Consider the following 14649-nt stretch of genomic DNA (forward strand, 5'->3'; position numbering starts at 1 on the left):
GACACTTCGAACAAAATGAGCTTCAAAAGTTGTCTACTTATTTCAAATGAAAATACGTTAAACACTAGCGCCATCTCTATAATGATTCGCTTACTACACTGACACAGACGAGACACAGCTGAACTTCCTTTTTGTTTTTCTTCCCAAATTCTAATGCGCATTGTTTTATTCACTTCTCACATCTTTTATTTTGATTTGGAAACTTATAAAATGATTTTTATAGGTGTTTTGTCCAAAAATTCTCACCGCAGGACTCCACACAGCATAACACGGAGCGCAACATAACAACTGACAGGTGCCAAACGCTTCAGAAAACGCTTCTTTGATGGTAACAAGTTTTGAATATTTTCAGTAGGTCGCTCATTCCCGCTGCGCAAAGCGATCGAAAACTTCTCAACCTCTCGCTCAATGTAGCTAGAGAGCACGAACCAATAAAGCGAGGTGAGAGGATGGAGAAGAGGGGAAGGAGGGGAGAAAGACAACGTAGGTGTGAACTATTTTTCGGCCACTATCATTTTTACACCAACACGGTCGCGTACCGGAGCTTTTTTGTTAGAAAGAGATAAACACTTACAGCGCGCTCTCTCGAACGACCGTAAACGCTTCAATCGATCAAGACCCGCTGCGCAAAGCGACGGAAGAAATCATGCCGTTCGGAGAATTTTATAATGCCATCTTTGTCCCTCCAACGGCAAATTTGTCAAGCAGCTCGTCGAGATACCCGTCCCTGGCTCCGCCTCGTACCCCTCGCCTGAGCGCGCTGTCGAAGGTTTGAATGTGTTGGTGCGTCAGACGGCCAATCGCTGTCAGCCGTCGTCCGTGCTTTTTCCCTCCATAGCGCTTTCTCTTTCTCGCGCGTGGACAATGCTCATGAGTTGCTGTGGCGCTTAAAAAACCGTTTACACACATTGCTGCGATGCAATTGAATTTTCACAAATCAAACAAAAAAAGCGCAATAAGTTCAATTGCTGCAATGTAAAAATGACTAAGGAATCGCTAGCTAACGCTGGAGGGTTTGCTGTGAAACGCGCTGAATCCTAATTCGCATTAACACGTTCATCCCGGCGCTGATTTTCATCAACTTTCCTTTCCACCAGCACCTAGAACGCAGGCTGGAAAGTTCACTGGCAGGCAGTGGGGCCTGCCATCGGTCTGAACGTGTTAAGCATTAAGCATAACTTTGTTACACTAAGCTTTTGCTTTCGTATGTTGTAGATTACACAGATATGCTGAGCCGTCTGCGCAAGGGTATGAGCGTGCGTGTGTGTGCAAAACTGTCGCCAAATGTGTTTTTTCCGAAATGTCATCGGTCAAAGAAAGGAAGGTGTTCATGAAAGGCGGAAAGACGAATTGAGGCCCCTGTCAATGGTAACTGATGACAGGGAGGAGGGGGTAGTGGCACACAGCTGTTGGGAGATTGAACAGTATTCTTAAATTGCCGGCGGGAAGGGGGGTGGCCATGGGACCCCTACGATCATCGGTCACAGGCCCTAAAATTGTAGTCGCCATGGGGGGAGGGGAGGTGCAAATGATTTTCTCCAGCCACGGAGCCCTAAAGACCATCTTTCGGGGGCCCTTGTCGCTAATAATCTGTCCACTTGTAGACATACGGCATACTACAGACTAGAGATCTTCGGCGACCGCCTAGTCCGCCTATCGTTAGGTCTGCCGCTGGTTCATGGCCGTGTTTTTTTTATCGTGGAGGTGCATCCTTCCCCCTGCCTGCAGCGTATGCATCGAGCAGGAGACAGTGTGGCAGTATGCAAGTTGCACGCTGGATAGGAGCGGTCCCGCGGCACCGCCATCATTCCGCACATCTGCATGCCCGTCGTGGGTTCTAACCGCGTATGAACCGTCCGCCGTAGCAAGGGGTGACTATCCGGCTACGCGGTACTCAAGTCCTGAAAAGGCCGGCATGATCGCGTAGGCCATTACGCCAATAATAATAATAATTATAATAATAATAAGAAGAAGAACTTAGCATAGCAGTCCACTCTCGGGGAAGGTTTTTGTTTTGACTTTGGTGCTGCCGGGTCTACCGCTGTGGCGCGACAAATGCACGGAATGCACTTGACCAAAACATGAACCTACCGATCCGAACCCATTCCAAGGCAATGCCGGTCAATCGGCGTCATGATACCGACTCTAAGCCAACAAGCCACCAGATTCTGGACGGACATGTGCAGCACCATACGCGCACCATAATAAACAAATCCAGAATCCTCTTTTGTATGGATTCAATTCAAAATGTTGTTTCTACTTGGGTCCGCTAGCTGAATTAGAAATAAATGTGCAATATATCACACGCACGTTTGCTTAGATCGTGTGTCTTTTTAATACCCCCAACAGCAGAGCCGATCGCAAAGATGCCAATGCCAATGGTTGTGTTGTCTCTCAGGTAGCGAGATCGAAAATGCATGGACTTTGTAGCCGCAGCGGATGAAAATGTACGCATCAGAATCAAATAGTTTTGAGGTCTCCAAACGCACGCACTCACACAAACACACAAACACGCGCGCGCAAACTCACACACAAATACGCGCGCGCAAACTCGCACACACACACACACACATACGCGCGCACACATGCATGAACGCGCGCACGCCAGCACGCACGCACGCACACACACACGCACGTACGCGCGCCCGCGAGCATGAAAGCGCGCACGCCAGCACGCACCCACGAAAGCGCGCTCGCGAGCACGCACCCCCGAAGTCGCGCAAGCACGCACTCCCCCCCCCCACTAGACCACCCCCCCCCCACCCTCCACGCATGATCGATTACGGCTACCTTCTCGGTAGAACGGCTGGTTCAGGTTTCTTGTAGCGCATCCTCATCCCTAGCGCCGGGCGGGGTGGGGGATCGCGACATGATAGAGTGAACGGTCACTTTCCCCGCGCTGTGTGTGTGTGTGTAACGAGACCCAAAAACTCGAGACAGATTTCGGCACATAGAAAAAAAAAATTTATAGCCACTATACATTGTGCTACATGATGCTTAGAAGGTCGTTGAAGCATCAAACATGTTCAAATAAAAAAATATTAGATTAGTGTTAGACGTTCTCCTACGCTTGTTTTAAATAGGCTTCTTCACCCTCGATTGCCACGGGCATCGAATGATCTCATCAGCAGCGGCACGAAATAAAATAAACCATCAATACACCGATAACACTTTGAATCCCAATCCAGCTTCTCCCACAGCGTCTCAAGGTCACACACAAATTAATAAATGCTAACACCCACCAATAACAATACATAACCGCAATGCACATATAAGTATCAACGTTTGGCAGCTGTCAGTTGTTATGATGCGCTCCGTGTTATGCTGAGTGGAGTTCTGTGGTTAGTCTTTCTTGGGCTTAGAATTCCAATTTTCAGATCGACACTTCAGAAAAATCTTCATTTGTGTTACCGCTGAACCAAATCTAATCCATATCCTAGGTAAAGGATGCATATTCTCGTGAGATGGAATTTTCATTTTGCGCATTAAACCCCCCCCCCCCCCCCCCAATTCCACTTAACACTTCTTTCGCTTTTACTTCTTTTAACTCAGTTAAGTTTCGAATTTTAACCTGCCAAAAACTACCGATAAAATTTTGATGAGCCTACCGAAAACCGCCAAAATAATCTGGCCACACTGATGCCATGGATCGGACTGGTATAATTTCCAATAAATTACCCGGCACTCTAGCACCAATCGAACACGACATCCGAATCGAACAAACCCATATAATCGGATGGAGGTGCACTGTAAGACACAAACAAACAAACAAGACAAACATGTCTTCTTCTTCTTCTCTTTTTGAGGCTATACCCCGGTTCGGTACACGGAGTCCAGCTTCCTGGGCCCTCCGCCACTAGTCCGTGGTTGCGTTTTACTGCGAACCTCTTAAGTTTAGGACCAGCTACTAAGGCTATATGTCAGACAAACATGTCAAATCCCATACATTTTTCATGTTCGATGTCGTGTTCGATTGGTGCTAGAGCGCCGGGTTAATTAGACCAATTCAAAATTGCAATAATAACGGTTTAAGCATGGTTTGCGATCGGTGTTCATAATTCATTCATCTCAATAATGGAGATGTTAAAGATGATGGTGCATATTGCTCATGATAATTAAATGACCAAATAAAGTTTTCACATTTATTGTCCAGAATAAATGTTAATGTAAGTCGACTACGTGGCCAAAAGATGAATAACAAATTAAATTGAAAAACAACAAGAATAAGTTATAAATATTATGGGTGTGAGTCAACGCTTATCTTCATCTGCATAATTACACCCTAATAATAAAAAATGTAAAGAAATAATACGTTATTGCAGTATTAATTTTTTAATCCACACAGACTTAATCTATCCGTCCGGACATAGAAGTAGAGATATATAGCAATAAATTAAACAATATCTCTAATTTTGTCCCGTTGGCGGTCCCGTGGACAGTCCTCTATTCGCACGGCTTAACATTATGCTCGTTGTGGGTTCAAATTTCATATGAACCATAGCAAGACTACGTGGTATTTCAAGTATCATGAAATCCGAAAAAGGCGGGTATGATCGCGTAGGTTGCTACGCCGATAAGAAGAAGAATAAGACGTCTGTAATAAAGACAATACGGAAAACTATGACGATCCGATGACCTGAGAGAAATAAAGGATGCTTCTACAAGACCATTATGCCTCGCTGACGTTAACAGCTGATCTGTGAAAGTGTCGTGAATTTTATTAACGAAGAAAATAACCGTTAACCAAAACAAAAAAGTGATTGCAGTTTTTTTTCTTTTATGTATGTACAGGTATGTAAAATGATATCATTCACTCGTTTTACTAACAGTTCACTTTAAATCAATCGATTGATCAATCGATGGAAATGTAGTTTTAATTAATAACTATAAGTTTAACAACTGCTCATGAACAAAACTGAATTTCGAAAATATCTCTAGACAGTAGATAGCTGCACAAAAAATGTTCATCAACTTGACTATCGCCGCAAATATTCTGACAAATTTATTAAGCCTTCCACCGGTTAATCCACTCCCCGATAATTGACGTTCTACTGTATTTTTCTTTTTATTGCGAAAATTGTAAAATACCTAATGCAATGTACAAAGAATAATTGTTGCATATGCCTAACTAATGGGGTTTGTACCATAGTACAATCATAATACAAAGAAAAACTCATTGCTACTTCAAAAATTCTTTTCCATAATATCGATTCACCACGCCTCATTTGCGTCGGTCACTTGGCACAGTCGTCAATACGCACGGCTTTACAACATGCCCGTCACTGGTTCAAGCCCCGAGTGGATCGTGCCCCCCACATCCCGCTTAAGGGGTAAATCAATCAATAAGTCACTGAAAGCCATGCCCACTACCCAAGGAAACATTTTGGACCTAGCTTGAACAAAAACTGGGCTGTCTTGCTCTATCTTCTATACCGCACCTGCTTGCACTCATTCGCGAGCGTTAAAATATACTCTCCCGATTTCATGTTCTCGCGAATTGCCTGCTGCTGTAAGAATGTATGAGTGAATGTGCAGCGTTTTTCTCTGTGCTTCCTCTTCTCCCCCCTCGTTCGTACTCCCTTCTTCCATCGATCCGATGCGCGATTCCTGATTCGACCGCGCAATAACATTTGTAAGGTTCCGCCGCAATGAGATACTGTACGGAAATATACAGTGCATTTCCATTTAGCATCCGTGGTCCACACGGAACGCCGATATACCAAACACCACCGCCGCCGCCCTATATCAAATTCTCGATAATGGCGTGACGGTGTCTCCCATCACAGTAAATATTATATGTAAACCACTTGCAACATCTCCCCTTTCCCCCTCTCCTAGAACTCATTTAAACAATAGCTGGCATCGCGAAAGAAATAGTTTAAAATTAACAGTCGTTAAAAATTAACCAGAGTCGTTAAAAATTGCTAGAATTTGGCATCGCGTACGCAATGAGTTCATTTGTTAATTTTAACGACTGGTCCTATGCCGTCGTTAAACAAACGACTGTCAAGAGCGTATGCGATACAAATTAACAGTCGTTTAATTGTACTGCTCGAATTTTTTCCCCGTGTTTGCCTATATGAGATATCGAGCAGTCGTTAACTGTTTTGACGATCGTTTATTTTAACAGGAGTGAACACCAAATGAACTCAGTTAAACTAAAATGAACTTTAAACGACTGTTAAAATGTGTTCATTTATTCGCGATGCCGGCTAATATTAGTGAGAGAATGGGGAGAGAGGGAGAGGAGGAGCATCAGCTTTTTGCTCTCTCTCAAAAAATAAGCCCAAAATTGTGTGCCATTGGGTACCAGTTTGGGTACTGAGATAGGGCGCCATCTCAGGTCCATAGTTTTACCCATTCATTGCGTTTTGATCGTTTGGGTAGTGGTAAAGGTAAGGCCTCTCGACATATGATGTTGTGCCAAAGAAGCGAAGAGAAGAGAGAGAGAGAGGAATCTCCCTTCTCTGCTTTTTCTGCTACATATTAAACCCCTCCGTCTGCATACACCTTTCAAGACGCTGATCATCTGTGTATGTACAATGACGTTATATTAAATCACTAAACATCTTATCGCGTCTATGTTTCGATTCCCAAGTTGCTTCTTCTATCTACGCTTCGTTCATCCTGTATTTCAACTTAAACTTAGAAGTTAAAAATAAATTTTCCTCCCCTATTTTTCTATCATTATCCACTAATCATCGCCAACTTCCCCCAAAACAAATGGTTCAGGGATATCACATAGGAAAATCATCGATGATAATACTAATTAAAAAACTATTAACAGATACATTAAAACCGAAATCAAATCAACACTATCAAAATATTCGTAAATATTTGTTGGTGACGGTTGTACAAACAAAGCCATTGCTAACCACATTTGCTTCGTTCAAACAAAGCAACTTATACAAACAAAGCAAAACAAAATCTTATAGAACACGATCGAGGAAGCTAACGCGTAATATTCCAATTCATACACAAGCATATAGTATTTGTTTTTTGTACAGCTATGATGATTCATTATTTCATTTGAAGAGTATATGATAATACTCTATGTTTAAATAATTATATTTTCTTTTTCGATAAAAAAATGCCCTTTATAAGAAATAAGATCATTTTCGAACGTTCCTTTTTTATTCAGGAAGGACTGCTTTGCCGTTTTGCGACCGTTCCTTCTAAATTAAAAAAAAACCCTTTTACTATAGTGTAGTAAAATTCCTTTTCCTGTTTTTTAGGTTGAACGATCCAAAGAGGCCGTATTGCTAGGTAAAAGCCGCTGGAATAGTTGGAATAGTTGAACTTTCATCTATTGTGCTCTGATTCTTTTTCCAATGAAATTAATTTTGATGTGTTGATTTCATTGGAAAAAGAATCAGAGCACAAATAATGAAAAAAAAAATCTTATTTTTATACAGTTAATTAAAATACTTTCTTATAAAAGTGTTACCTACTTAAAAAAATCATCCTAATATAGTGCATTCGTATCATGCGCTATTCATGATTCACAATGTATGATCATGTCCCCTGTGGTACTGCGACACTGCGACCAACTATAACTGTACCAAATAAATAAAAAAAACCTTTAGTGATTAAACAGTTACATCGCAACTGGAATTTTGAATGACGTGCTCAGCTAAAAGATTCTTCGTTTTGAGAATAATTTACCGTATTTGGAAAGCCCCTTAGAAAGATGACAAATCAACGATCGGTGCAATTGTCTCAAACATATCAATCATTTAGAATGCATCCATCTACACAGTTTGGTGTTTGTGTGTGTGTGTGTGTGGGGGGGGGTTGTGTGTATGTGCATGAACGACATTCTTCTACGAGCTTTACTACCGGCGTCAAAACCATGTACACGCGAGGTAAATTGTGAGCGTAAAAAATACTACTACAATAGATCAGATCGGAAGCCTCACAGATATGGATGGAAAATCGACACGACCGGGAGCATAATATAAATAAGGCTCTGTGTAAGGACGGCAGTATAGCAGCGGTGGTGGAACGGTAAAGAACGATCTGATATTTTTCGATCGCGGTGCTCAAAAGTGCATCACAGTTGAAGTCTTGGTGTGAAACAGTTGTTATTTGCGAAACATATTGTGATAATTAAGCGAATTTTCATAGATTGGTATAACTATGGTGATGGAAAAGGTGAGTTGGTGAATGGTGTGATGTGGCATATGGACAATCAGTAATAATAATGGTAGAGGTGGGAGATGAAAACGTCTCTTCGGTCTGACCTCGATCGTTAAAAGGAGTGCAATCAATTTCGTCATCGGCTACATAATCGATTGAAAGTCGGATTTCATCATTCGACGGTTAGAGGATGTGGCAAACTTTGATTAGTATGGTATGAGGAGTGGAACGTACCTTCGTGTTAAACAATTCACATCGTCAAATTACTTGATCGTCGATAGTGTTCTGCACTACTTTACTGCACGTGTTTCATGAACTGTTATCAAGCGGTATTTGGCGGTAGTGAATATAAACAGCTGGAAATCTAAACGGCAAGAGGCAACAGAGATGATTTGTTTCACTTTATTTCCCTGGTCTGATTACTATTGTTGAATTTCATGTACACGACCGTTAAACTTTACCAATGAATGCATTTTAGTATGCATGATTTACCATTAGTTGGCTTTTGGTACTCAATAGTAATGCTTATGTTTGAATGTCGTTTTGAGAGCGTTCAAAACTACTGTATTAACAAAAACTATGTCTATTGATAGTTTACTCTGTAAATAGGGCATACTTAACATAACACTGTTTTTACAATTACACGTAATTGATAACAGTTGTCGAGTGAGTAGGTAGTCATCTTTCAATTATTTTATTTAAAATTGTGTAACGTTTTTTGCTGCTAAATTTTTTATTTCATTATTTTAGTATAGTATGGTAATATTTTTGTATGTTTGACGCTATGTGTGACGTGTCTTAGCGACTGACGTACGTTGCCAATTATGTAAACTTATATTTGACATGGTATCATGATATCGTCTAGTTAACAAATCCGTTGTTAATACAATTGGCGTCAGCCAACCTGTAAGAACACAGTTTTGCACAGAAACACAGTACGATGACACATTTGTTATCTATTCTTCGATTTTCGAGAGCCTTCGCGGTGGAACGACTTAAGCGTTTGAATTCCCTTTTCAGTACGAAATTCATTAGCAAAGGATCAAGTTTAGGATTTCCTTTGTAATAGATAACGAAAGGTGTTGTTATCGTAACTGTTGTGTCTGTTCGATAAATTTCGTATTTTTTCTTTTAGCGTTGCACATGCATTTCTTTAAACATCCCCGATGATTCTGCCTTGCATGTGGCCGAACCATTCAAGTCTTGCCTGAATGGGGTTTCGGAAAGATGGTACCGATTTCCACAGCACTAACAGCTGCTTATCAGCAAATCCGGTTATGCTACCTGAAACATAGCAACAGAGGCAATGCTCGTGCCGCTGGATTGTTAGTCCGGAACCGATAACCTAAGACGCAGTGTTTAATGAAGGATCGGTTAATATTTTTTTGGTGAACATTGCCCTTTTACTGGAGCATGCGCGATGGTACTGTTACTATCCATTCATGACGATTCTACGCTAGCACGTTACTGTACTTTGTGCAGTACAGGCCCCTGTTGCTCGAATCTTCGCATCGAGTGAGGAATTCATCGCATGGCTTTCACTTATCAGCTTCAGTGTTATGTGCTACTAAGCGAATGATTAAGGAAGTGAGCTGCACGCATCCGCACGGGCACCCACCGCACAATGAGAGCACACGTCATGTAGGCTAATAGCTGAAGCACTCTGACCTGCGCATTGATCGTGCACTGGACCTTGAAAAGCGAAGAATACGGAACAATAACTTGTAGGTTAAGCTTCCACAGATGTCGTTCAAATACAATACAGCAAACACCGCAATTACATGGACTTCTTGAATCGGGGGCAAACGCCTCTATCCTTTCCCATTTCTTCCTCTTATTGTTTGATAAATTATTAGCGACATTAAAAAAAAGTTTACTGGTTTAATCTACTTTCGAAACACTGGTTATCAGTAACCAATAAACCTGTCAACCTATTGTATTTTCAGTTAAATTTAATTACATTATCTTTTTTTTTTTGTTATTTCATCTTACCCAGACCAAACGAACCTTTTGCGTGATCGGAGCGGGCACCGCTGGGCTTTGTGCTGCGCGGCATGCATTGCAAGCAGGTGGAATTGTTACCGTGTTTGAGATGGGTAAACAGCTCGGCGGAACATGGGTGTTTAATGAGGCAACGGGCAAAAACGAATATGGTATCGACGTGCACTCGAGTATGTACAAAGGATTGAAAACTAATCTACCGAAGGAGATCATGGGCTATCCGGACTTTCCCATACCGGAACAAGAAAGTTCTTACATCCCGGCGGAGGATATGTTAACCTTCTTTCAGCAATTTGCCGAAGCGTATGGAATTTTGGAGCACATTCGCTTCAGCCACTACGTAGTACGGGTGAAGCCGACGATTGATGAGAAAGGATGGGAAGTGATTGTACGCGACTGTCCGAACGATCAGCTGCTGACGCTTACGTTCGATTACGTGCTCGTGTGTAATGGACACTACCATGCGCCTAATTTACCAAAGTATCCCGGCATGAGCGTATTCCGGGGCAAACAGATGCACAGTCACGATTATCGCAGCAACGAACCGTTTGAAGGTATAACAGAGAAACGTGTACAAAGGCTCAAAATAGTTCATTCAAAATCCATCTCTCTATATTACAGGTGAAACAGTTCTCGTTATCGGAGCGGGCCCGTCAGGAATGGATATGGCATACGAGATCTCTAAGAAAGCGATCCGTGTTACTTTGAGCCACCATTTGAAGGATAAGCCCCAAACGGTGTTTCCGAGCAATGTGACATTGAAACCGGACGTAACACGGCTTACCGAAACCGGCGTTGAATATGCTGACGGTACAAGTGAAGACTTTAGTGTCATCTGCTACAGCACCGGTTACAAGTACACCTTCCCATTCTTAAGCGTCGATTGTGGCATAACGGTTGAGGAAAACTACGTGCAGCCGCTGTACAAGCACTGCATTAACATCCGCTATCCTACGATGGCATTCATTGGACTTCCATTCTACGTGTGCGCGGCGCAGATGATGGACTTGCAGGCACGGTTTTGTCTTAAATTTTTCAGCGGTGCCAAAACTCTGCCCACCCAGGAGGAGATGAGTGCCGATACAGCTGCTGAGATGGAAGAACGTTGGAAGCGCGGTTTGAAGAAACGGCAAGCACATATGATGGGCCCGGTAGAGGATCGTTACTACGATGATCTAGCACAGACTGCTGAAATCGACCCGATCAAGCCAGTGATCAAGAAGCTCCATAAGATCAGTGCGATGCGTTACTCGGAAGATTTGGTGAATTTCCGAAACGATAAATTTCGGTTAGTAGACGATGAAACGTTTGTGAAGGTTAACTAAAGTGGCTGGTGGGTAAAAAAAGGTAAACTAGGACAACCTATTGATGAAAACACAATATTAGAGATAATGTGATTTATTATAAAATAAGATACCAGCAACAATCAGTACATCTTAGGTAGAGTGGACGAAATAGAAAAACACGAACCAAATATAGCATTATGTTAGCTCTAAATTCAACAGTTGTTTACTCTACCGTTCCGAAACACAAACATGGCAAATAAAATATAATAGAGCTAGATATAGAGACAACAAACTTAAATTAAACTTCTACAAGCTTATCGAAAATTTATTATTTCCTTTGTGTCGTTTAATCAAGACAAATCATAGGCAGATGTAAAATCTAGGAAATTCTACTACTTGCAACGAACGCGGTTAGTTATATGTGAATGCATTGTTTACTGCTGTATTTGCTCACTATACTCCCCTGCGTCAATTTGATTTTAATCAGGTTTCGCTCGTGATAAAGCAAGGCGGAGAAAATGTTTTATTTTTTTAATTTTCATACAAACACTAGAAGAGAATTTACGTAAACACATAAGTTTATTTGCCTGTTGTTATTCTTTTTAACGTTAATTTACGTATCATATTTATATTTATATTTATATTTACGTTTATACAAATGGATATTTTATATTCGTATTTATAAACTATTTGACGTTAATAATTTTGCTTTGTTTGCTCGCTCTTCTTCCCTGCGTCAACTAGTTTTTAATCAGTTTTCGCTCGTGATTAAGCAAGGCGGAGAAAATTTTTGTGTGTTTGTTTTTTTCATATATATAAACGCTTGTATAAAATTTACGTAAACAAAAGTGTTTCTGTCTTTTGTTATTGATTTCAACGTAACGGGCAGAAATTGAAACCAAATAGCGTGACTGTGAGTAAACTTCCGGCTTCACATGCGCAAATGAACGCCAATGATTTAAGAGCAAACGGGTTGCGATTTGCTCTGCGTTATAGAAAACTATCTATCGTTTTATTTGTTAGCCTGTTCCTGCTTGACACAAGATAAAATGCATCGACCTGTTGAGCAATTATTCCTTTACATATTCGAAATACTCATCATCTACGATCCTAAATACGTCCTCACGGAAATGTATTAAATCGTCTACAAACCGTTGACTGCTTTCGTTGTGCAGTTTGGTCATAACCAGGGGAATGGTTTCAATTTGGGCTGTCTTTGCAAGATCGTCATAATACCGGCCCTGCTCCGGTCCCATCATGTGTGCGTGTCTTTTTTTATATCCGCGCTGTAAACGATCCTCAAATTCTTGCGCTGCATCGTCCAGCATCTCGTGCGCTGGTGGTAGATGCTGTCTACCCGTCAAGTATGCCAGACAAAATCGAACCTGAAGATCCATCATTTGTGCCGCACACACGTAGAACGGTAGTCCGATGAACGCCATCGTTGGATGGTTAATGTTGATGCAATGTTTGTACAGCGGTTGCACGTGGTTTTCTTGCACTTCGATGCCACAATCCGCACCAAGGAAGGGAAAGTTATATCGAAAACCTGTGCAGTATAGAACTACGTCGAATGACTCCTCACTTCCGTTCGTGAACTTTGCTCCGGTTTCCGTAAGCATGGATACGTCTGACTGTTGGGACAAGTTGGAAGGGAAAGGGAAGGTCAGTCGCTCCATGTGGTGACTGATCGTTACACGGCGCGCTGTTTTTGCCAGTTCTAGTGCTATATCCATACCGGAAGGACCTGCGCCTATAACGAGCACCGCTTTGTCTATAATGTGATAGAAAACGCTGTGTTTAGAATGCGCACAAAGAATGAGCATTAGATGGAAACTGTTTTACCTTTGTAATGTTCAGTACAACGATAGTCGTGGCTGTGCAGTTGCTGTCCTTGGAAAATTTCGCTTCCGTTCACTGTCGGTACGTTCGGAGTGTGATAATGACCGTTACAGATAAACAGGTAATCAAAAACGTGCTGTTCCTTTTGATGATCTGCTAGATTCTCTACTTCAACAATCCAACGTTCACCGTCCGTGGGATGGACTTGCACGACATGATGCTCGAACTTAATACAGTCTTTGATTTGATACCGATCGGCATACAGGCGTAAAAATGACAAAATATCATCCGAAACAATGTACGAATCGCGTTGTGCCGGTATTGGGAAATCCGGATACCCCATTACCTCTTTGGGCAGGTTCGTACGCAATCCGCGGTACATACTGGTATGCACAGGAAGCCCATAACGATCGACACCAACCTCATCGGTGTAGATCCATGTTCCACCAAGCTGATCCATTCGCTCAAAAATTGTAACCTGTGCTCCAATCTCGAGCACTCGTCGTGCCGTAGCCAATCCTGCCATGCCGGCGCCTATGATGCAGTAGCTCATGTTCACTTGTTTATTACTGGCAATGGACTGCGACACTAAATTCAAACGTACACCCAGAATTCTATCACTTAACGCACGCAACACGACAACGCTACAGATGACTGGGACTGCGTTCAGCTTGTTCAACACATTTATAACGCATCATTCAATCGCGCCCTACTGCCCACGGGCAAGCGTTCTCTCACGGTCGTATGCAATACATCATCGGTGGATGCAGGCGTCAGCCTCAACACGATCAGATAATAACGGGAGACGGCGTCGTCCGTTGATACCGCCAAGCTAGCTGTTGTCTCTCACTAAGTCGGGCAAAGCATAACATCACGGGTGGGGTGTCGTGCAAAGGGTAAGGCCAATAGGCTAATGACCGCATCAGAATAATTAAAATTTTTTTTACTCCGGTAAAAACATATAAAGAACATATCTTGTTCCTGCTACTGCTACAGTAAAAAAAAAGAAAAGAAAACCCCTGTACCAAATGCAGGAGTAACTTTTTCTTTCAAAATAAATGAATTAATTTGAACTAATATATTTTATAATTACAATTATAACAGGAATACTGCAATTAGAACGGTGGTTTTACTGTTTAAGCCGGTCTCATGTTACAGTCGACAACTTGTACGACTTAACAACATGCCCGTCATGGGATCAAGCCCCGAATGGCACGTGCCGCCATACGTAGGACTGACTATCCTGCTATGGGGAGAAATCAATAAGTCACTAAAAGCCAAGCCTATAAGTGGTACAGGCAGGCTTTGGCCGACAACGGTAGTTGAGCTGAAAGAAGAAGAAGAAGATACTGTTTGCTGCTGATTATATTCGTAACTTATT

The 14649-nt window shown here is 42.0% G+C and overlaps 2 protein-coding genes across 3 annotated transcripts; one reads left to right on the plus strand and one right to left on the minus strand.

The window, feature by feature from the left end:
* Positions 1-7962: 7962 nt before the first annotated feature.
* On the plus strand, positions 7963-11478 carry LOC121599793 (senecionine N-oxygenase). The gene is made up of 3 exons (XM_041927863.1): positions 7963-8154; positions 10136-10694; positions 10762-11478. The coding sequence occupies exons 1-3, from the start codon at positions 8140-8142 to the stop codon at positions 11463-11465; spliced, it is 1278 nt and encodes a 425-aa protein (XP_041783797.1). The 5' UTR covers positions 7963-8139; the 3' UTR covers positions 11466-11478.
* Positions 11479-12075: 597 nt separating this feature from the next.
* On the minus strand, positions 12076-14465 carry LOC121599794 (senecionine N-oxygenase-like). Of its 2 annotated transcripts, XM_041927865.1 has the most exons (3): positions 14362-14464; positions 13272-14287; positions 12076-13200 (listed from the first exon to the last, which is right to left on the minus strand). In XM_041927865.1, the coding sequence occupies exons 2-3, from the start codon at positions 13819-13821 to the stop codon at positions 12497-12499; spliced, it is 1254 nt and encodes a 417-aa protein (XP_041783799.1). In that variant the 5' UTR covers positions 13822-14287; positions 14362-14464; the 3' UTR covers positions 12076-12496. The 2 variants fall into 2 exon arrangements, with proteins under 2 accessions (XP_041783799.1, XP_041783798.1); XM_041927864.1 differs by having other exon boundaries at positions 13272-14465.
* Between the last annotated feature and the right edge of the window lie 184 nt (positions 14466-14649).

This window comes from Anopheles merus, chromosome 3L (genome assembly GCF_017562075.2).
Source record: "Anopheles merus strain MAF chromosome 3L, AmerM5.1, whole genome shotgun sequence".
Lineage (NCBI taxonomy): Eukaryota > Metazoa > Arthropoda > Insecta > Diptera > Culicidae > Anopheles > Anopheles merus.

What these genes read in the sequence shown, in the direction of transcription:
- LOC121599793 (XM_041927863.1), top strand. An exon ending in CAGCAACGAACCGTTTGAAG is followed by an intron (nt 10,695 to 10,761) that starts GTATAACAGAGA and finishes TCTATATTACAG; the next exon opens with GTGAAACAGTTCTCGTTATC.
- LOC121599794 (XM_041927864.1), bottom strand. Translation starts at nt 13,821, where the DNA reads ATGAGCTACTGCATCATAGGCGCCGGCATGGCAGGATTGGCTACGGCA. An exon ending in TTGTACTGAACATTACAAAG is followed by an intron (nt 13,201 to 13,271) that starts GTAAAACAGTTT and finishes ATCACATTATAG; the next exon opens with ACAAAGCGGTGCTCGTTATA.